At 42.9% G+C, this 24,014-nt stretch overlaps 1 protein-coding gene across 2 annotated transcripts in view; it reads left to right on the forward strand.

Moving 5' to 3' along the window:
* The window catches only part of LOC132380536 (uncharacterized), an 88,094-nt gene that overhangs the window by 21,509 nt on the left and 42,571 nt on the right, over positions 1 to 24,014 (forward strand). Inside the window, exons 1-2 of one of the 2 annotated variants that reach the window (XM_059949415.1) lie at positions 17,826 to 17,867; positions 21,424 to 21,738. In XM_059949415.1, the coding sequence (XP_059805398.1) occupies positions 21,624 to 21,738 (115 nt within the window). In that variant the 5' untranslated portion in view covers positions 17,826 to 17,867; positions 21,424 to 21,623. Of the gene's footprint in view, positions 1 to 17,825; positions 17,868 to 21,423; positions 21,739 to 24,014 lie in introns of those variants that run through there. The other variant, XM_059949414.1, reaches the window with a different exon arrangement.

Genomic DNA, 24,014 nt, shown 5'->3' on the forward strand with positions numbered 1-24,014 from the left:
AAAGGTTGCCTGAGTTAAGGGAGGTATAGGTTGGTTAATTGCAAGCAAGATCTTTTCGCAGGTTGAGTGGGATTACAAATAGAGGCCTTGAGTTTCGAGTGAAACGTGAAACGTTTAAGGGGAACTTGAGGGGAAACTTGAGGGAGGTTCATTCTGAGGGTCATGAAATGGTGGAATTACATGCAAACTGATGTTGAGCAAGCAAACTCAATTTCAACGTTCATCGGAAGTTAAGACAAGTGCATGGATAAGGCGTATGGAGGACAATGTTCCAGATGTTGTGTTCTATGAGTGTAGGTGGTTTCCATGGATCGGCAGGGATTAGATGTGCGTAATGACATGCTGTTGTGCTACAGAAATTGATGACTCTCTGACGGAATAACCATGCAGTTGGAACATTACTGAATAAATCCCCATGAACAGCTTACTTTATAGATATAGTCATTCCACAGACACGTAACATTTAGAAATAAACAAGTAAAAAAGACCAGAACTATGCAGAATTAAAAGAAGAAATTCAGAGTCGATGGAACAGGAGCTAGGTATTAATTGTAGCGAAAGAAACATTTACAACTAGTATCATCCCTAAGTCATCATGTAGCGGGATCAGGCACTTAGACTTAACAACGATATAAATGTAAGTCTGCAGAAAGCCCGAAGTTTTACCATCTTGTACTGAGATATTACTTTATAAAAACAACAACAACAACAATAATAATAACAACAACAAGAACAATAATCGTCATACATACAAATAGATAGACAGATGTCTGTTTGGAAAATGGGTAAACTAAATAAATAAGTGGGAAATAAAAGAAGAACTAAATAATTAAACCAATAACTACCTGATTGATAAACAAATAAATACATATTTTATGAACGTGAGTTGTAGCATGCTTTAAAGTGATTCCGTAGTTTGGGTTGAGATTTCCAATTCCTGAACGACGATCAGGAATGCCCCTAAATGTTTTTTGTGAACCGTTGTGCCCTTCCGTTTCAGACGATGATATAAAGAGAAATTTCCGTTCTAACTACCAGTAGTCTAACACAGCTGACAATGGCAGGTTACTGTCCTTCGTTGGACACCGACAATCTCCTCAAAATTTCGATACCAACGAACAACATCGCAGTCCAAAACCTACATATAGTTTAGTCATCAGATATCAGGGCTTATAACCAATTCACGTTAGCTTTGGGTAAAAGATCCCAGTGAGAAGGCCACAGATTGTATTTCAGTGGGATAATATACGATCGATGGTAGATTGCACAGCAGATTGGATGGCCATTTTAGCATAATTATATTCCTATTTCCTTATCGTCGTTTGCTCAACGTTGAAATTCACAAGTCTCTCGCTGTCGGAGTGATTAGATTTGAGAGTTCTGTGCTTTCCAATGACCCGGATTCAATTTTATATCTGGAACAAGGAGTCACAGTTATGGACGTGTTTGATGCTAATCCGTTTTGGTGTCGTTGACTCATCCGTAGAAGCTCTAGTGAGTGCATCTATATGCTACCTCAAATCCAAACACTGTCTTGAAGGCGTTGTAGGTGGATGCGTTCACACATCTGTAGTTCATGGGACTCTCCGAGGTCACCAATATAATAAAGTAAGAAGGTAATAATAAGAAAAAAAGAGTAACGTAACAGAAATTTACCCAGACATCTTACCCAGAGGCAACAACTCTGCCGAGCCGAATCCTACTTTGAGCCAAAACCTGAAAAATCACTGGGCTGCTAACGAACATGACTGCCTCAACAATGGCCGCTCCGTATCAACAAACATTCATACACTGTGTTATGGCCAGGAAGGTAGAAAATTGAAAAGTAAATATATCGCCTTGTCCCACAGTAATTTTTGCTTTGAATGTCATTCCAGAACGTGATATAAGGCTGGTAGGCGGCGACAATTCCTGTTCAGGGAGAGTGGAGGTGCGGTACAATTCACAATGGGGAACGGTATGCGACGATGGATGGGGAACTAACGACGCCAAGGTTGTCTGCAATCAATTGGGCTGTCCCCCTGTCGCAGCAGCAATAGTTGGGGCACTCTTTGGGCAAGGCAGCGGGCATATCTGGATGGATGACGTTGCGTGCAATGGAAAGGAATCCACACTTTGGGAATGTTCCTTCGGAGGATGGGGGAATAATAACTGCGGTCACGGAGAAGATGCGGGCGTGAGTTGTACGGAAGGTAGGTATACAACTAAAAACATCGTTGCTCGTTCTTTATGCCTATCGGGAATAACAAAGTCCCTATATGTTAATAACTCAACCAGCTACTTCCTGTTGATGTGGTCATGTCGGGAATAATTTATGTGCTAATCGTTGACGTCGCTGAGGTGTGCGGCACTTAATTAATGTTTTTTATCGTGTCGCTCAAAGAGCTGGTGTGTTTATTTCGGCAAAGTTTTACATTCCATTTGGTCTAGCATATAAGTACAGACCTCAGAATAATATAGGGCTGGCCTGATTGTATCAGAAAATATAAGGAATGACCGGAAATAAATAAAAGGATTTAAATAGACAGATATCCTGTTTCGGGTTTAATTTGGAGAAACAAGTCTGAGAATCAGAACAGGAGTGCGGCGGGAGACATTTTGATTATTTTCTTCTACTCATCGGGGTTACGAGAGGCGGGAATGCGCAGGCGTGTGACGTCGCTCAGTGAAGCGCTGAAGAATTAAAAGGAACACAGCATAATACAGCGGGCAGGAGCCAGTAGCAGAGTGAATGTTTAAGGTCTTTGACTTAGGCTGAAATGGGCGAGGCAGGGTAGGATTAGTTTTCAATTTTTCCTGTTATTTGAGGAAAGGGGGAATTATGACTGTGAGGGCAGCTTGTTGTTCTCGGTGTCGGATGTGGGAGGTCCTGGAGTCTTCTAGCCTTCCGGACGTCCATATCTGCGCCAGGTGCGCCGAGCTGCAGCTACTAAGGGACCGTGTTGGGAAGTGGAGCTGCAGCTACTAAGGGACCGTGTTGGGAACTGGAGCTGCAGCTCGTTGACCTTCGCCTGGTCAGGGAGAGTGAAGAGTAGATAGAGAAGAGTTACAGGCAATTGGTCACACCGGGACCAGGGGAGGCAGAGAAGTTTGTCACGGTTAGGAGGGGGTAAGGTAACAGTGAAGTAATAGAGAGCAACTCAGTGGCTGAACCCCTTGACAATAAGTACTCATGTTTGACTATTGATGGGGGGGGGGACAGCCTAACTGGAGGAAGCAACAGTGGCCGTGCCTCCGGTATAGATTCCGGACCTGTAGTTCAGAATGGTAGGGAAAGCAACAGGAAAGTAGTAGTAATAGGGAACTCGATGGTTCGGGGGTCAGTTAGGCGTTTCTGTGGACGCAGTCAGGAGACCCAGATGCCAGTTTGCCCCCCCAGCTGCCATGGTCCAGGATGTTTCTGCTTGCGTCCAAGATATCCTGAAGTGGGAGGGTGAGGAACCAGAGGTCGTTGTTCATATAGGTAGGAAAAGGGAAGAAGTCCTGAAAGTAGAATAAAGGGAGTTAGGAAGGGGATTGAGAAGAAGGACCACAAATGTAGTAATCTCGGGATTACCGCCTGTGCCAGGCGACAGTGACAGTTGGAATGGAATGAGGTGGGGGATAAATGCGTGGCTGACGGATTGGAGCAAGGGGCCGTGATTCAAGTTTCTGGATCATTGGAACCTCGTTTGGGGCAGCTGTGACCTGTACAAAAAGGACGATTTGCACCTGAATCCTAGGGAGACCAATATCCTGGCGGGGAGATTTGCTAAGGCTACTGGGGAGAGTTTAAACTAGAATGGTTGGTGGGGTGGGAATCAAATTGAAGAGACTAGGAGAGATGAGGTTAGTTCACAAGTAGAGAAAGCTTTTAGACAGTGTGTGAGGGAGGATGGGCAGGTGATAGTGAAGGGGAGCGCTCGGACAAAAAATGCAGCGGAGAAGGAATAAAAAGAATATGGCAAAGTTGTTAGCACCGTTTTGGATAAACAGAGAGGAAGAGATGGAACATTTCTTAAATACATCTATTTTGTATGGATTTAGGAATGAGCTTAGAGCATGGATTGATACCTGGAAATATGATGTTGTAGCTATAAGTGAAGCATGGTTGCAGGAGAGTTGTGATTGACAACTAAGTATTCCGGGATTTCGTTGCTTCAGGTGTGATAGAATCGGAGGGGCAAGAGGGGGGGGGGGTGTTGCAATGCTTGTCAGAGAAGTTATTTCAGCGGTTCTTTGGCTGGATAGATTAGAGGGCTCGCCTAAGGAGACTATATGGGTGGATCTGAGGAATGGGAAAGGTGTAGTAACACATCTAGTGGTACATTATTAGCTACCTAATGGGGGGCGAGAATTGGAGGAGCAAACTTGGAGCAAAATTGGAGGAGCAGATATTTGTAGTAAGCAAAAATTTGTGATGTTGGGGTGTTTTAATTTTCCACATATAGACTAGGGAAGCCCAATCTGTAAAAGGGCTGGATGATTTGGAGTTTGTAAAATGTGTGCAGGATAGTTTTTTGCAGCAATACAGAGAGGTACCAACACAAGAAGGGGCAGTGTTGGATCTCTTGTTTGGGAATGAGATAGGTCAGGTGACGGAGGTATATGTTGGGAAGCACTTCGGATCCAGTGATCACAATGCAATTAGTTTCAATATAATCAAGGAGAAAGATAAGTCTGGACCCATGGTTGAGAGTATTGATTGGAGAAAGGCTAACTTTGAGGCGATGTGAAAAGATTTAGAACAAGTGCATTGCGACAATTTGTTTTATGGGAAGGATGTAATAGGGAAATGGAGGTCATTTAAAGGTGAAATTTTGAGGGTACCGAATCTATGTGTTCCTGTTAGGTTGAAAGGAAAGGTTAAAAGTTTGAGAGAGCCATGGTTTTCGAGGGATATTGGAAACTTAGTTCCGAAAAAGAGATAGATCTTCAATAAATATAGGCACCATGGAATAAATGAGTTACTGGAGGAATATAAATAATGTAAAAAGAACCTTAAGATAGAAATGAGAAAAGCTATAAGAAGATATGAGGTTGCTTTGGCAAATCAGGTGCAAATAAATCCAAAGGGTTTCTACAGTTATAGTCATAACAAAAGTATAGCGAAGAATAATACTGGCCCCTTACAGAATCAGAGTGGATAATTATGTGTGGAGCCAAAAACGACGGGGGAGATTTTGAACAATTTATTTTCTTCGGTATTCACTAACGGGAAGGATATTGAATTGTGTAAAGTAAGGGAAACAAGTAGGTTAGTTATGGAAATTATGATGATTAAAGAAGAAGAAGTACTGGCGCTTTTAAAGAATATACAAGCGGTTAAGTCTCCGGGTCCTGATAGGATTTTCCCTAGGACCTTGAGAGAAGGTAGTGTAGAAATAGCAGTGGCTCTGGAATTATTATTCCAAATGTCATTAGAAACGGGGATGGTACCGGAGGACTGGCATATTGCTCATGTGGCTACATTGTATAAAAAGAGTTCTAAGAGTAAACCTGTCAATTATCTGCCTGTAAGTTTGACGTCAGTGGTGGGTTAATTAATGGAAGGTATTCTTAGAGATGGTGTATATAATTATCTGGATAGACAGGGTCTGATTAAGAGCAGTCGACATAGATCGGTGCGTGGAAGATCGTGTTTGATCAATCGTATTGATTTTTTTTTTGGTTGCTAGGAAATTTGACGAAGGTAAAGCAGTGGGTTGTTGTCTATATGGACTTCAGTAACGCCTTTGACAAGGTTAATCACGGAAGGTTCGTTAGGAAGTTTCAATTGTTAGGTATTAATACTGAAGTAGTAAAATCGATTCAACAGTGGCTGGATGGGAGATGCCAGAGAGTAGTGGTGGATAACTGTCAGGTTGGAGGCCGGTAACTACTGGTGGACCTCAGGGATCTGTACTGGGTCCAATTTTGTTTGTCATATGCATTAATGATCTGGATGATGGGGTGGTAAATTGAATCAATAAGTATACAGGTGTTACGAAGATAGGTTGCGTTGAGGATAATAAAGTAGTTTTTCAAAGCTTGCAGAGACATTTAGGCCAGTTAGAAAAACGGGCTGAAAGATGGCAAATGGAGTTTAATGTTGATTTGTGGGAGGTGCTACATTTTAGTAGTACTAATCAAAATAGGACATACATGGTAAATAGTAAGGCACTGAAGAATGCAGTAGAACAGAGTGATCTAGGAATAATGGTGCATACTTCCCTGAAGGTGGAATCTCATCTGGATAGGGTGGTGAAGAAAGCTTTTGGAATGCTGTCTTTTATAAAGCAGAGCGTTGAGTATAGGAGTTGGGATGTAATGTAAAAATTGTACAAGGCATTGGTGAGGCCAAATTTGGAGTGTTGTTTACGGTTCTAGTCTGCAGTAGGATCTGGACCTACTGGAAAAATCGGCTGAAAATTACAGCTTGGGTTTAATGTACACAGTTATGAAACGTTGCACCTCTGTAGGATAATCTAGGGATGGTCTTACACAGTGAGCCCTGTGGAGTACCTTACGTCAAATATATCTGGGAGTACAGGTATATTACTCATTGTCGTCACAGTTTTATAGGTCGCAAAGAGACTTCTTTTTCAGACACACGACTTTATAAATCAAAGTATTGAGTATAGAAGAAGTTATTTTGAAATTGATAAGAAGATGGTGAGGCTAATTTGGAGTATTGTGTGCTGTTTTGGTTACTTACCATCACGGAAGATGTGAATTATTTTGAAAAAGGAACCGAGGAATATTACAGTGTTGTCGCCGGGTCTCAACGACGTAGTATAAGGGATGCTTTAATAGGCATTCATCTTTATTATTGGAAGGAGGTACAATGAGGGGAGATCTGATAGATGTATAGTAACTTATGTGTTTCAGAGAGGTTTCAAGCAAGCAGGCTAATTCCTCAGTTGGGTGGGAATACAACGAGAGGTAAAGTGTTGAGAGTGAAAGATGAAAGGTTTAAGGGGAACTTGAGGGGAAATGCCTTTAGGCAGAGCATTATAGAGGACGGAAGGAGCTTGTAACTGAAGCGGTGTAAGCGAAGTTTATGAGCAGATTGTATAAATAGAAGAACGCTCGTTGTTTTGGGGCTATCTTTCCAGTGTAGCCCGATAGGAATTATCAGCTTAAATGGCTCATAACGAACTGGATGGGCGGAAAAACCTGTTTTAGTGCTAGACTCTTCTGTGCTTCTTTGACTGCATAAAAGCTGCCCGGATAAAACATTATAGGACGAAATAGCAAGAAGAACTTACTTAATATATGTCGCAATTCCAACACATACATAACATGTTGAAATCAAATAGTGAAAGCACCAGAAATTTGCTGAAGTAAGATTGCAAATTGAAAGATTATAGAACACCAACAAGGTATATATTGTCCTAATATTAATTAATACAACTGCTTCCATCCCTGTGTTAAGGACTTAGGCTTAGATAGTAAAATAATATAAATCCCCAAAAAACCTAAAGAATAAACGCAACTAGAATAGTGCGAAAGTGATCAGAAGCTGAAAAATATGTGCAATTATCTGTGCCCGAACCTCAGATTTTAACAGCATGAGTTGAGTCACTAGTTCAAGGAAATAATAATAATAATAATAATAATAATAATAATAATAATAATAATAATAATAATAATAATAATAATAATAATAATAATAATAATAATAATAATAATAATAATAATAATAATATCTGGTAGAAAGATGAACAGATGGACGCATGGATAGCTGGATGGTTAAGTAAATCGATAAATCGATTTAAATAAATCGATGATTGATAGATAGATATATAAATAAACAGATATCTTGAGAACACGAGTTGAAGCATCCATGAAAGTGAGTGTATAATTTGTGTTGAAATTCATTATTCCAGAACAACGATTGCTGAACACTTACTATGCTGTAACATGGCCGGGCACCCGTACTGATTTTTGTCAGCCATGTTTGCTCTTCCGTTCCCTTCTACGTTTATGGCCTTGATAAGTCGAGAAACCTGCAGTCCGAGAATGGCAGTTGAGACTGATCAATTTGGGTTCATTGTCCAGGCACTAATACTGTCTTCAGAACTGATTGATATTCTTTTTCCAAATAACAACATCACAGTTGACGTCCTCGATCGAAATCAGTCATCAGACATCTGGACTTATAACTGCTTCAGTCAATCAAATTTTGACATCAAAGATTACAGGAATAGCGCAACGGAATGTAGCACAGAGGGAGAATATGTTAGCCTTCATGGGATTACGCAGCAGACTCGATGGCCCCACTGGACTAATTCTGCTCCTGTATCTTTTCAAACAATGTCCAAATAAAATCAACAAATTTCTCACTGTCCGAACGATATGAATTTAATGATTCAAGGGTTCCAATGAACTGGATGAAATTTTACATTGGGAATTTGGAGACACAATTACGAATGTGCTTGCCATTCATCTGTTTTGTCTTTTTTGACATGATATCATAGAAAGACAAACCTCGTCGACAGGTTCCAGCACTGTATCGCTTCATACAGCTACATCCAATACGTGTGCAGCAAATGTTGATAGCTGTTTCTACTGCAACGCATATAATGTGGTTTGAGACGTTATTGTCTGGTGTATCTACTGCTGTTAGCGTGAAGCCCTATCATATTCAAGTGCAGGAAAACCGAAACTGACATTTTCCATGACACCTATCTCCATCAACCGTAGGGTCAGAAGACCATAAGGCATAATATCAAAGTTAGGCCATCAGCCCATGAGGCAGCTCAGTATTTCAGTCCTGGCTGATCCTTCAATTCCGACTCGACATCTTCTCTCACCGGCCTTCTCCCCGTTACCTTCGATGCCTTGGCCAAATCTATCAATCTCTGCAAAAAGTATAGTCAACGAACTGGCATCCACAATTCCACAGATTCGGCGCCCACTGGAAAAGGAAGGTTCTCTGCATCTCTGTTTTAAATAAACGCTCCTCCATCTGAGGCTGCGTACACTCGTCCTAGATTGCCCAACCATGAGAAATACCCTTTGCAGACCTACTCTGTCTGGGCCTTTCAAACGTTGGAAAGGTTCCAGTCAGATTCCCCTCATTCTTCTGCATTCCAGCAAGTACAGACACAGAGCCATCAGATGTACCTCATATGATAGCAGTTTCATTCCCAGAATTTTTCTTGTGAACCTCATGGGAAATATCGCCAATACTCAGATGAGAAAAGAGAGAATTAGAGGTTGCTAATGAACGAAGCCTCTTGAGCTGGGGAGCGACCGGTATTGTATGATACAACTGTGCTGAAAAGGGACACTTCAGTCGGGAGTCTGAAGGACGGGAACACATTCAAAGAGTGAGCTTCCGGTTACCTAAGTGGGCAGGCCCAGTGATGGAACGGCCTGGCCTGTCTCCAGCACGTTCCAAACGTGAACACGTTTCCAGCAATATCAAGAAATATCTTTTTTTTTTTTTTTTAATAATTTTTTATTGCATTTTTAAATGATTACAAAGTATGAAAAAAACAATGTATATAACCCATACCCCCTCCCCTTAACCCCTCTCCCCTAACTGCCCCATAGAAAAAAAAAAGAAGAAAGAAAGAAAGAAAGAAAGAATGAATGAATGCCTGGTGGTTGGAAGATCTCCACATGCTCCATGGAATTCGTAATAATTTTGATATGTATATTTATTTCTTTCCCCTAATAACCAATTGTTTCATCTTCAAAGCATCTATATATTTAATCCTGTCTTTTGTAAATAAGGGCTCCAAATTTTCAAAAATGTTTCATATTTATCTCTTAAATTATAGGTAATTTTTTCTAATGGAATACAACCATAAATTTCTTTCTTCCAAGAATCTATACTTAAATGTGTATCCGATTTCCAAGTAACTGCAATAGCTTTTTTGGCTACTGCCAGTGCAATTTTTATAAATTCTTTCTGATACTTTAAGAAATTTCTTAAAGCAAAATAAAAACCCTTTTATCGAAGTTTTAATGGGGCCTAGCTCCAGTTTTTATGCTAGAGCCATACTTGACACCAGACCCAGGGTTACTCTGCTTCCTTTTACGACCGGTGTTTAACGCATTTTCCATTAACGCCACTCAATACGCTAGAGATCTGTGGTCTTAGTACGGATGACCATCGGTATGATGGTTACTTGTCGTTGTAGCTGGAGTATATAGTGGCAGATGTGGGAGTCGCTGAGGTTCTTGTTACATTAGTGTTCATTTGTCTGGACCCGGTCGAGAAGGGCGAAACTTATTTCTTGTGGGGACAAATACTTATATTGTGAGGAGGCTTGTTGAAGCACTCGAGGATAAAGTTGGATAAACCTTTCTGATGCTGATGAACCATTCTGAGGAAGTGCTTGGCGGCACTAGGCTGGATGATGAGCATAAAGGAGGGACTGTCTGGCATCATCAGTTCCAACCTGTCGTGATACGCCCTGGGGAAGTAGCTAGAGTGAAGGGAAACCCCAAATCTCCCGAAATGTCTGATGCCGTGGCCCTCCTTGTGGATACTCCAGAAGACGACGAAGAGGAGGCATATTTGCTTGTTAGAGTACTGGTGAGGTCCGAACTGCAGAAGCCTTCTGATGTACGGATGAATAGAATCACAGTGATTCACATGAATAATTTGGAAAGGGAGGAGGGAGATGCCAATGGTGTACCTCTTTCCGGTGAAGGCATTTTCTTGTTTCCCTGTGAGACTTGCCGGGGAGAAACTACCTCCGAAAAAGGGAACGTTGACTGCCGTGTCGTTCAGCTTTGGAATAAGAGATTGATAGAGAAGAATTTGAATCTGGAAGATGACTTTTTTTTACTGACGAAATTGATATGGGTTGTTCCAAGAGTACTCTCTACACGATACGGGTGACGGAGGGCACCCCGTTCTGATAAAGGTCACTGCAACTGGCACCTGCGAAGGTAAAAGATGTTCAGCAGCATCTGCGGAAGCTGAAGATAATTCTGATCAACTCTGAATCCAGAAACCCTTACCCGTCTCCAATAGTGGTGTCCAGGAAGATGAATGATAAGATAAGGATGTATATGGACTAGGGCTCGAAGAGCCATAGAGTCCACGAGCAGTATATGGTCCCAAGAGTCAGGACACACTGCAATGAATAAGTGGTGCAGAATTGACGATTGCGTATTATCATATCCCCATGGTTGACAATGAAAATACGGCATTCATATTTCCTTTGGGATTTCTCCATTATGAGAAAATGCATACCGGGAGCCCCAGTGACTTTCCAGCATGTCGTGGCGAAATGGGTATATGAACTTGCTTGAGGTATTGGTTTACCTGGAAGATGTCATAGAGTTCAGGTCCACTTTGCAGGATTATGAAGCGAGGCTGCTGAAGGTGCTGTCCGCCTGAAAACTGAAGTGTTAATTCTTACCCCGGACAAGTGCCAGCTCAGCAAGACGTCTTTCAGGTATGTTGGGCACATAGACTCATGGGATCGAGTGGCTCCGGATTTGGCTAAGGTCGATGCGATGACCACATGACCAATATACCAGACTGTGAGCGCCCTGCGCTCGTTCCTTGCCTTCAGTGGGTCCTAGCGGAGTTTCTTGAAGGATTAATCTAAAGTCAGTTACCCTTTAAATCAGCTATGTTACCGTCCCTTGGGAAGGAAGGGGGAGGACCATAGGAAAGGATGGCAAAGATTATCTTAGCCATTAGGAGCATATTGGAACGAGATAGGATGTGCAATGTGAAGAGCCGTTCTGCTCGTTCACTTCTGTTCATTCGCAAGATAAATGACTTTCATTTTCAAAGGAAAATGTATATTGCTTTCCAAATGAGTTTAATTGAGTTGCCGGTTCATGGTGTAGATGCTCCCGGGTTAGTTTTCGATCCAATTATGGCAATAATATGTTTTTCAATATTTTTGTATCTGTGTGCTTTCACGTTTCTCACATTGACTATACCTCTGCTGTTTGCAGAACTTTTCAAGCTGTGATAGACAATAGAGCTATATCCGGTCGATAAATTGCGTACGGTCACACTAATTGACGAAATCCACATGCAAAGAGTTTCTTCAGCGCAACTCATGAATGCTGGCCGACCTAGGCTCGTCCTTTCTGTTCGGGTTTACTGCATTCTCTTCTGAAACTGCACTATTAAAGAACGTGGCCTAATGGCTATTTACATGACATTTAGACACCTTTATGATTGTACCTGCCTCACCGTTTCTGCAGATCTGCTGCAGATCGTTCCCTATATGCACCCGAACCCCTCTCTCTTTTAGGACATTTCATTTGGATTCCATTTAAATCATCCCGTTCACATAAATCTTTGCCGGTTCGCGTTAAATCTATCTTCCTAGTTTAAATCTGGCTGGGATAGAGGTTGACAACAGTGTTGACGAAAATGTCCTGAATCACTACGTAGAAGTGATAATGACAGGTTGTGTGATACATGAATAAGACATGACAGGTGTCAAAGGATTGTGTGGTGGGTCACTTTGCATTTAGGGACGTTTAATGCCGTAATTTTAAAAGTAAAGATACAAGAAAAATAGTTCTGGTCCACGGGTTCTAACTAGAAGAAAGACCGATTATCATAGTATGAGAAAGGCAGGTGTGGAGTGGAAAATGTTTGCTGGCAAATAGTAGTGCGATTTCTTTAATGTGAGACTTTGAGTGCCAAAATATTCTATGGGACTTTCAAGATAATAGGTAAAGATAGCAGGTTTATGAAACTCGTTTTTCTATTTTTGAAAGAGATTACTGATGTATTGATCATGAGCTGCCAAGATTAATTGATTCCAGCAGGATCCCGTAGGACAGGACGATTGCAAATGGTACTCCAGTCTTTAAGAAGAGATACAAGCAAAAGAAAAAAAAAAACTATGGGCCAATTAGCCTAACCTCACTAGTTGGGAAAGTGTTGGATGAGGCTTCGGGGTACTTGGAGATTAATGATAAAATAAGTGAAAGTGAGCAGGGCTTCTGTGAAGGGAAATCTTGTCTGACAAATCTGTTAGAGTTTCTCGCGGAAGAAACAAGCAGGAGAGGCACAGCAGAGGCAGGGGATGCAATTTACTTGGGTTTTCGGAAGAATTTGTTATGGAGCCAAAAATGAGGCTGCTTTTCTCCTTCAGATTTTGTGGCGTTACAGGAAAGGTCCTAGAATAGAGTAATGGCTGCAAGCCAATGGGAAAAAAGGGAGCATTTTCTGGTTTGCTGCCTGTGAATAGTGGTGTTCCTTAGTGGTCACTATTGGAACAGCTATTCTTCATGTTGTTTGCCAAAGAATTGGATAATGTAATTGTTCGTTTGTGGCAAGTTTACGGATAATACGAAGATAATAGAGGGGAGGATAGTGCTGAGGAAGCAATGCGATCGCAACAGGACTTTGACTAATTGGAAGAACGTGCAAATATGTGACTGGGGGAACACAATGTTGGGGAATGTAAAATAATGCATTTTGGTGAAAATAACAATAGTGTGGACTATCATTTAATCTAATCATGGAGATTATCTAATTGTGGAGATGGCTCAAACATTAGAAGTGCAGAGGGACTTGGGAGTTCATGTGCAAGATTCCCAGAAGGTGAATTTACAGACCAAGTCTGTGGCAAAGAAGACAACTGCAAAATTTAAAATTATTTCAAGGGAAATAGAATAAAAAAGCAAGGAGATAATGCTGACGCTTCATAGTATACTAATCAGGCAGCGCTTAAGGCCTGGAAGGATAAAAGAAGGAATGAGTTTGTACTAGCAGACAAGGAGATGAGAATCCAAAGGCATTCAACAAACATATTAAGATTAAACTGATATGAAGGTACAGTATTAGTCCACGGGAGGAACAGAATGGTAATCCATGCTTGCAGCCAAATGAGATGAGGTGATCTGAAATTGACTTTTACAGCTATATTTACTCGAGAGATGAACACAGAGTCTATCGAAGTGAGACAAATCAGCAGCGTGTCAATGGACCTTTACAGACTTCCGAAGAAGGAGGCGTCTGTTGTCTTGAGTCAAATCGGTTGCATAAATCCCTAGAGCCTGTTCCGTTCACTCGGATCCTATGGATATTGTCGTGGCCCTAGCAAAGATACTTAAATCATCTTTAGCGAAGTGTGTGTTACCGGAGAACTAGATACAATGTACTTCCGCTGTTTACGAAAGAAAACAAAGAAACAGAGAGACAGGGAGTAAGAGAGAGAGGGAGGGAGAGTGCAAGGGGAGCGCAGAGAGTAGTAAGGCAACATGGAAAGTACTACGAGAGTCAACTCCAGGAGATGGAGGGAAGTCTCAGACACTCTATTTGAAACAAATTCACTTGCATTATAACTGAGTATCAAAATTGCCTGGATAATAGACAAGTTGTTTATTGGGAATATTTTAAGATAAATTGCTACTACTACAATTTAAAATAAATGTACCCAGAGGAATACTTTTGCAATCTCGGGCATGTCATAGCTGAATTAAGTGTTTTGCATTTACAAAAATACACAAAATACACACACATGTCATTGTAAGTCACAGGTTCTAAAGGGTCACAGATTAGAAATGTTAACACCGTCCAATGTGAAGCTGCCCGAATTCCTGAAAATTAGCAGCATTATCTGTTTCCGTTTAAGATTTCCCAGATTTGCAGTTTCATTTATTTTCACATAGAGGACATATTGCAATAGAATTTTGGCAGAGAGTAATCAGGGTTAATTGCCAAATATTTCTGCAACGTTGCTTTCTAATCTCAGATAACTAATTCTGCTATAGTATTATCAGATGAATTAAGAAACATTACCGAAAAAAAACAGGTTGTTAATTCAAAAGGGTCAACAGAGTATTCAGCAGTCTGATTCCAAAAAATGAAAAGATTACCATATGAGAAGGGATTGATAGATATGGTCGTTCTACTCGCTGGAGGTTAGTAGAATGAGGAATGATCTCGTTGAAACCAGTCTAATATTCACAAACCCAGATAAAGTATTTTGTAGCGGATATTCCCTATAGTGGAGCAGTCTAGGACCAGAGGGCTTTTCATTTTGAACAGAGAAGAGGATGAATTTCTTTAGGCTGAAGGCAATGAATTTCAGGAACTAATTGCCACAGGCGGCATTGGCGGGCAAATCATTGGATTCCTTTAAAGTGGAGGTTGATAAACTCTTATTTCAAACGGTTACGGTGCAAAGTCAGATGAATGGTGTTGAGAGGGATAATAATTCGGCCATGACGCAATGATGGAACAGACTCGATGGGTCAATTATCAAATTGTACTCTAAACCCTCGCATTAAGCCCTATCTTCTTAAACCTGGACTGGGAATAATATTTACATCTATCTGAGATCGATGAATAGTAATAATGAGGACTTGAAGTGGACTTCAACAGAAAATGGGGGCAGTGAGAGATGATAATTTGCGGTTGAAATGTGTGCTCTAAACTTGGTGGTTGTCTCTCGTGTGAATGCTCACTAATTCTATCAAATTTGTGCCCTCTGTCACATAGAGTTCTTCCAATCCAAACAACGCATTCCAAACTACACTTTCACTCTCACTACAGGCCACTCTCACTGCAGGCCTAATCACCGCTCCAGCAGTGGTTGTTCCGCTTGAGCAACCATTCGCATGCTGTGTTATGTACAGGAACGGGGAACTGTACTCAGCTATAGGTGACACTCTGAAAAATACAGGCTCCACTGCGTCACAGAATAAATTCTTCTTTGACTGTCATTCTAGAGCACTAGATAAGGCTGGTAGATGACAGCGATCGTTGTTCAGGGAGAGTGGAGGTGCGGCACAATTCACAATGGGGAACGGTATGCGACGATGGATGGGGAATTGAAGACGCCAAGGTTGTCTGCAGACAGTTGGGTTGCCCCGCTGAAGCAGCAGCAATATCGAGTGCACGCTTCGGGCATGGCAGCGGGAATATTTGGATGGATAACGTTGCATGCAAAGGAAATGAATCCGCCCTTGGGGAATGTTCCTTCCCAGGGTGGGGTACTCATGACTGCGGTCACGGAGAGGATGCGGGAGTGAATTGTACAGAAGGTAGACACAGATCAAAAACATCTTTGTTCCTTCTCTCTCTCTATTGGGAATAACGAAGATTTTATGTTTTAATAATTTGTCCAATCACTTGCGATTTACTGAGTAAAACGATGTGAATTTATGTAATGTTCCTCACATGATAGCATACAGAGGCAAATTTCACCGACATGTTAGAGCACAATAACCCTTTATGTGACTACATTCTCTACCTGGCTTAAGTCACATGTGCAGTCTATATTGCAGTTCTACTGCACCGCATGAGATTTGAGTTATGATATTATTGACTGGTATATGGATCGCTTTTCGAGTGACAACTTGTAACGTTCCTGTGGAGGGAGAGCAGTACTCTAGTATTAACTGACATCTGTCTCTGTAGAAGTGATCATGTGTAAGCAGACTCTATTCTTCTACTTTATATGAATTTGAGAACAGTATCGAAACGCTTTTTGATTCTGCCTCCCTAATGCACTGATATGAACTCTGCTGGCAGCAGTTCGTTTAGATCATGTGCTGCCCTTCTAAAAGTCTGACTGCTAGCTATCTTTGCTCGTTCTCTCATTTGCTCTACCCTATACAGAGCGCATTCTTTTCAGTTTTCTACCCCCCCCCCCCGCCAACAATTGCTAAAACTCTCCCCAATTGCTTAAAGAAAACATTGCACGAGAATATTGGTCCTAATCGGTTTCAGCTGCAAACCTTCGCTCTGGTATAGCTCAAACTGTCCCTAGAAGAGATCCCAATGATCTAAGAAGCAGCAGCACTGCCCCCCCCCCCTTTCAAAATTCTCAGCCACAATTTTATCTGCCGAATAATTCTTTTTCTACGCACACTGACGCGTGCCACTAACAGCAATGCTCAATTTGCTGCGCCTCAGCCTTCTGTCTAGCTCTTTAAATTCATTCTTTTGAAACACGTCTGCCTGCACCCCCATTTTCTGCAATTTCCTTCCTTGCTGCACCAATGACCTTTGCTCAATGCGACACGTGTGGTCTCTGTGGCATATTCCTAAGAGGTTCTCTGGAAAACAGTGACCAAAATGATGTGGTTATTATTTTGGAGACTTACCGAAGAGCTGCTCTGAGCTGAATGCCTATTCATTGTTCATTTCCTTCCAGAGACAGTCAGGCAGTTTTCAGGCTCCTGCACCTTCTTTGAGGCTACATCTTCCTAGAACTCCTTAATAGAACCTTCAGTGTACGATCTCCTCACTGTCTCCTACATTGCGAAGGTCCTGCAGCTGTTGCTCTTGATCAGTAAGACAGTCTGTGAGTAGCTGCAGCTGAGTGCACCACACGCTCATGTAGTTGCCTGTGGGACTGAATGACTCCATCAACCGACGTGAATAACACAAAAGACCCTTTAAACTACGGTAAGTAGCCCTGTCAAGTTAGACAGAGCCAGGTCCTCTTTCGTGTCGAAGTCTCCTTTCAGCCAAGGCATAACAACTGGCCAATGCCAACAATCAGCGTTGAGCAAACATCCACATGCTTTGTTATGGCCAGGATCGTGCAGATGAGCTCAGCTGTAAGCAACACACTGAAAAATACAGCTAACTCTGCGAGACAACTTAACTTCTTCTTTGAATATCACTCTGGAGCCCGAGATAAGGCTGGTAGGCGGCAGCGATCGTTGTTCAGGGAGAGTGGAGGTGCGGCACAATTCACAATGGGGAACGGTATGCGACGATGAATGGGGAACTGACGACGCTAAAGTTGTCTGCAGACAGTTGGGCTGCCCCTCTGGCGCCGCAGCAATATCGAGTGCACGCTTCGGGCAAGGCACCGGGAATATCTGGATGGATGATGTTGCATGCAATGGAAATGAATCCGCCCTTTGGGATTGCTCCAACCGAGGGTGGGGTATTCATAACTGCGTTCATGGAGAGGATGCAGGAGTAAACTGTACAGAAGGTAGGCAGAGAACTAAAACATATTTGTTCCTCTTTCTCTCTATCAGGAATAACGAATATTTTATCTTTTAATAATTTGGCCAGGCACTTGCAGTTACTGTGAGTAAAACGATGTGAATTTATTTACTGATCCACACATGAAGGAATAAAGGGGCAAATCATCGACCTATTACAGCAAAATATCCCTTCATCTGACTACATTCTCTCGCTGACGTGTGTGCAATCTACTGCACCGCATGCAATGTGGGCTACTATACTATTGACTGGTATTTTGACAGCTGTTAACGTGTCAACTTGTACAGTTCCTGTGGAGGGAGAGCAGAACTTTGGTATTCACTGACATCAGACTCTTTAGGAGTGATAGTGTGTGCGCACACGCGATTCATATACTTTGTAGGACTTTGAAAATAGTATTGAGGCGCTTTTTCATTCTGCGTCCCTAATGCACTGACATGCACTCTGTTGGCAGCAGTTTGGTTCGATCATCTGCCTGCCCTCCTATCAGTCTGACTCCACGCTATATTTGCTCTTTCAACATCTGCCCTATCCTGTGCCCTTTTCCCTTCGATTTCTACTTCCCTGCAACACTTTAAATCCATTCTGCGGATTTTATTTTGCAGCAACACACCTGCCTGCTCCCGCACGCTGTCCAAAATTGCTATGGACGCGATCGACATTGTCCTTTACCCTGGCACCTGGGAGGGAAAAAACAGCCGTGTGTCACTTTCAGAACAAGAGATTTTTATTTTCTTTCCGTCTGACTGTTGAGTGCCCCTTCTCATCCGCCCCGACTCTGTACTTTCTGCAAACGGTCTAATACTCAGGCTCCTGAAATTTAGTTGAGTCTACTTCCCAGAAGCTCCTCACTGTCGCCTACATGGCGAAGGTCTTTCAGCTGCTGCACTCTCTCCGTGATACAGTCCTCTGGTAGGTGCAGCGGGATGCACTTTACGCTCAGATAATTGCCAGCGTGTCTCCATGACCATAACATCGACGTTAAGAACACGTAGAGTACTTTAAAGGACCTTTAAACTACTGCAAATAGTCCTGTCAAGTTACCCAGAGCCAGGTCCTCTGTCCTGTCGACGACTCCTATCAGTCAACGGATAACAATGTCACTCTCACTGCTGGCCTGTGCCAACAGTCATCGCTCGAGCAATGGTGATTTCCAGTTAGCAAACATTCACATGCTGTCTTATGGTCAGGAAGGTGGAATTGTACTCAACTGTAAGCGACACTCTGAGAAACACCGGTCCGTCTGTGTCACAGAGTAATTTCCTCTTTGAATGTCATTCCACTGCCCGAGATAAGGCTGGTAGGCGGCAGCGATCGTTGTTCAGGGAGAGTGGAGGTGCCGGACAATTCACAATGGGGAACGCTATGCACGATGTATGGGGAACCGATGACGTCAAGGTTTTCTGCAGGCAGTTGGGCTGCCCCTCTGGCGCAGCAGCTACAGCGAGTGCACATTTCGGGCAAGGCAGCGGTAATATCTGGATGGACGATATTGCATGCAATGCAAATGAATCCGCCCTTTGGGAATGTTCCTTCCCAGGGTTGGGTAGTCCTAACTGCGGTCACGGAGAGGATGCGGAAGGGAATTGTACAGAAGGTAGGCATAGAACTAAATACAACTTGGTTCCTTCTTTCTCACTATCGGAAATAACGTTGATTTTATCTCTTAACAATTACGCCAGCCAATTGCAGTTGTTGTGAGCAAACCGATGTGAATTTATGTCATCATCTCCACATGATAGCATACATAGGCAAATTTCATCGATCTGTTAGAGCGCAATAACCCTTCATACGACTACATTCTCTCGCTGACATAAGATGCGTGTGCAGTAAATATTGTTGTTGATTCTAATGCACCACATGCGAATTGAGTTACCATACTATTGACTGGTATATGGACTGCGGTTAGCGTGTCACCTTGTAACATTCCCGTGGAGGGAGAGGAGAACTGTAGTATTCACTGACAACTGTTTCTTTAAGGGTGATAATGTGTGAGCCCACTCTATTCTTATAATTTTTAGGTCTTTGAGAACAGTATTCACACATTTTGATTCGGCGTCCTTAATGCACTGATATACACTCTGTTGGCAGCAGTTCGTTTCGATCATCTGCTGGCCCCCTATCAGTCTGACTGCACGTTATATTCACTCGTTCGTCATCTGCCCTATCCTGAGCCGATTCTATTCGGTTTCTAATCCCCTACAACATCCTGTTAAGCTTCCCCATAAAGCTGGTTGTAACCAGAGAGCCTGAATATTGGTCATGGTCGGCTTCAGCAGCACCTCTTCGCTCTTGTATTGGTCAAAATGACCCCAGAGGAGATCCCAATGATCCAAGAAGCTGATGCACTGCCACTCTTCTACACATTCTCATCCACACAGTTATTTGCTAAATCATTCTATTTCTACCAAGACTGACGCATGCCGCTGCAAGTAAAGCTCAATTGCCTGCATGCCAGCCTGCTCTCTAGCTCCTTAAATCTATTATGTGGAAATGTTTTGCCGCAACACACCTGCCTTCTCCCGAAAGCTCTCCTAAATTGCTATTGACGCGATCGGAATTGTCCATTACCCTGGCACCTGGGAGGGAAAAGACCACCCATGTGTCCCTTCCACAACAACAGTTTTTTGTAATTATTTTCGTTCCGACTGTCTATTGTGTGTCCCTTCTCATGCGCACCCGACTCTATCCTTTCCGCAAACGGCCCCATACTCAGTGCGACACACGTGTACTCCCTGTCATTCCCCTGAGAAGTTCTCTCTCGAAAACAGTGTCCAAACAGATACAGTTATTACTCAAAATTACACAGGCAAATTTCATCGACGTGTTAGAGCACAATAACCCTTCATACGACAACATTCTCTCGCTGACGAAAGACGCGTGTGCAATAAATAGTGCAGGTGAATTTAATGCACCACATGCTATTTGAGTTACGATAGTATTGACTGGCATATGGACTGTTGTTAGCGTGTCACCTTGTAAGATTCCTGTGTTAGGAGAGGAGAACTGTAGTATCCACTGACATCTGTCTCTGAAGGGGTGATAATGTTTGAGTACACTCTATTCTTATACATTATAGGAATTTGAGAAAAGAATTCAGGCACTTCTTGATTCCGTGTCCCTAATGCACTGCTGTCAGCAGTATGCTTCGATAATCTGCTGGCCTCCTATCAGTCTAACTGCACGCTATCTTCACTCGTTCGTCCTCTGCCCTATCCTGAGCCCATTCTATTCGGTTTCCAATCCCCTGCGATATTTGCATAAATCCTCCCTAACAGCTGGTCGTCACCAAATCGCCTGAAAGCACCTCACGCTCACATAATTGAATGTGTGGCTCCATGACTGTAACATCGACTTCAATAACACACAAAGAGCCTTTAAACTACAGTAAATAGTCCTTTCAAATTACCCTGAGCCAGGTCCTCTTTCGTGTCGAAGAGTCCTTTCAGGAACCTGGTATAGAACTCGGCTGTAAGCGACACTCTGAAAAATACAAGTATCTCTCCGTCTCAGACTGATTTATCCTTTGAATATCATTCCAGATCTCGGGATAAGGCTGGTAGGCGGCAGCGATCGTTGTTCAGGGAGAGTGGAGGTGCGGTACAATTCACAATGGGGAACCGTATGCGACGATGGATGGGGAACAGATGACGCCAACGTTGTCTGCAGACAGTTGGGCTGCCCCTCTGGCGCCGCAGCAATATCGAGTGCACGCTTCGGGCAAGGCACCGGGAATATCTGGATGGATGATGTTGCATGCAATGGAAAGGAATCCGCCCTTTGGGATTGCTCCAACCGAGGGTGGGGTATTCATAACTGCGTTCATGGAGAGGATGCAGGAGTAAACTGTACAGAAGGTAGGCAGAGAACTAAAACATATTTGTTCCTCTTTCTCTCTATCAGGAATAACGAATATTTTATCTTTTAATAATTTGGCCAGGCACTTGCAGTTACTGTGAGTAAAACGATGTGAATTTATTTACTGATCCACACATGAAGGAATAAAGGGGCAAATCATCGACCTATTACAGCAAAATATCCCTTCATCTGACTACATTCTCTCGCTGACGTGTGTGCAATCTACTGCACCGCATGCAATGTGGGCTACTATACTATTGACTGGTATTTTGACAGCTGTTAACTTGTCAACTTGTACAGTTCCTGTGGAGGGAGAGCAGAACTTTGGTATTCACTGACATCAGACTCTTTAGGAGTGATAGTGTGTGCGCACACGCGATTCATATACTTTGTAGGACTTTGAAAATAGTATTGAGGCGCTTTTTCATTCTGCGTCCCTAATGCACTGACATGCACTCTGTTGGCAGCAGTTTGGTTCGATCATCTGCCTGCCCTCCTATCAGTCTGACTCCACGCTATATTTGCTCTTTCAACATCTGCCCTATCCTGTGCCCTTTTCCCTTCGATTTCTACTTCCCTGCAACACTTTAAATCCATTCTGCGGATTTTATTTTGCAGCAACACACCTGCCTGCTCCCGCACGCTGTCCAAAATTGCTATGGACGCGATCGACATTGTCCTTTACCCTGGCACCTGGGAGGGAGAAAACAGCCGTGTGTCACTTTCAGAACAAGAGATTTTTATTTTCTTTCCGTCTGACTGTTGAGTGCCCCTTCTCATCCGCCCCGACTCTGTACTTTCTGCAAACGGTCTAATACTCATGCTCCTGAAATTTAGTTGAGTCTACTTCCCAGAAGCTCCTCACTGTCGCCTACATGGCGAAGGTCTTTCAGCTGCTGCACTCTCTCCGTGATACAGTCCTCTGGTAGGTGCAGCAGGATGCACTTTACGCTCAGATAATTGCCAGCGTGTGTCCATGACCATAACATCGACGTTAAGAACACGTAGAGTACTTTAAAGGACCTTTAAACTACTGCAAATAGTCCTGTCAAGTTACCCAGAGCCAGGTCCTCTGTCCTGTCGACGACTCCTATCAGTCAACGGATAACAATGTCACTCTCACTGCTGGCCTGTGCCAACAGTCATCGCTCGAGCAATGGTGATTTCCAGTTAGCAAACATTCACATGCTGTCTTATGGTCAGGAAGGTGGAATTGTACTCAACTGTAAGCGACACTCTGAGAAACACCGGTCCGTCTGTGTCACAGAGTAATTTCCTCTTTGAATGTCATTCCACTGCCCGAGATAAGGCTGGTAGGCGGCAGCGATCGTTGTTCAGGGAGAGTGGAGGTGCCGGACAATTCACAATGGGGAACGCTATGCACGATGTATGGGGAACCGATGACGTCAAGGTTTTCTGCAGGCAGTTGGGCTGCCCCTCTGGCGCAGCAGCTACAGCGAGTGCACATTTCGGGCAAGGCAGCGGTAATATCTGGATGGACGATATTGCATGCAATGCAAATGAATCCGCCCTTTGGGAATGTTCCTTCCCAGGGTTGGGTAGTCCTAACTGCGGTCACGGAGAGGATGCGGAAGGGAATTGTACAGAAGGTAGGCATAGAACTAAATACAACTTGGTTCCTTCTTTCTCACTATCGGAAATAACGTTGATTTTATCTCTTAACAATTACGCCAGCCAATTGCAGTTGTTGTGAGCAAACCGATGTGAATTTATGTCATCATCTCCACATGATAGCATACATAGGCAAATTTCATCGATCTGTTAGAGCGCAATAACCCTTCATACGACTACATTCTCTCGCTGACATAAGATGCGTGTGCAGTAAATATTGTTGTTGATTCTAATGCACCACATGCGAATTGAGTTACCATACTATTGACTGGTATATGGACTGCGGTTAGCGTGTCACCTTGTAACATTCCCGTGGAGGGAGAGGAGAACTGTAGTATTCACTGACAACTGTTTCTTTAAGGGTGATAATGTGTGAGCCCACTCTATTCTTATAATTTTTAGGTCTTTGAGAACAGTATTCACACATTTTGATTCGGCGTCCTTAATGCACTGATATACACTCTGTTGGCAGCAGTTCGTTTCGATCATCTGCTGGCCCCCTATCAGTCTGACTGCACGTTATATTCACTCGTTCGTCATCTGCCCTATCCTGAGCCGATTCTATTCGGTTTCTAATCCCCTACAACATCCTGTTAAGCTTCCCCATAAAGCTGGTTGTAACCAGAGAGCCTGAATATTGGTC

This window comes from Hypanus sabinus, chromosome 24 (assembly GCF_030144855.1).
Source record: "Hypanus sabinus isolate sHypSab1 chromosome 24, sHypSab1.hap1, whole genome shotgun sequence".
Taxonomy (NCBI): Eukaryota; Metazoa; Chordata; class Chondrichthyes; order Myliobatiformes; family Dasyatidae; genus Hypanus; species Hypanus sabinus.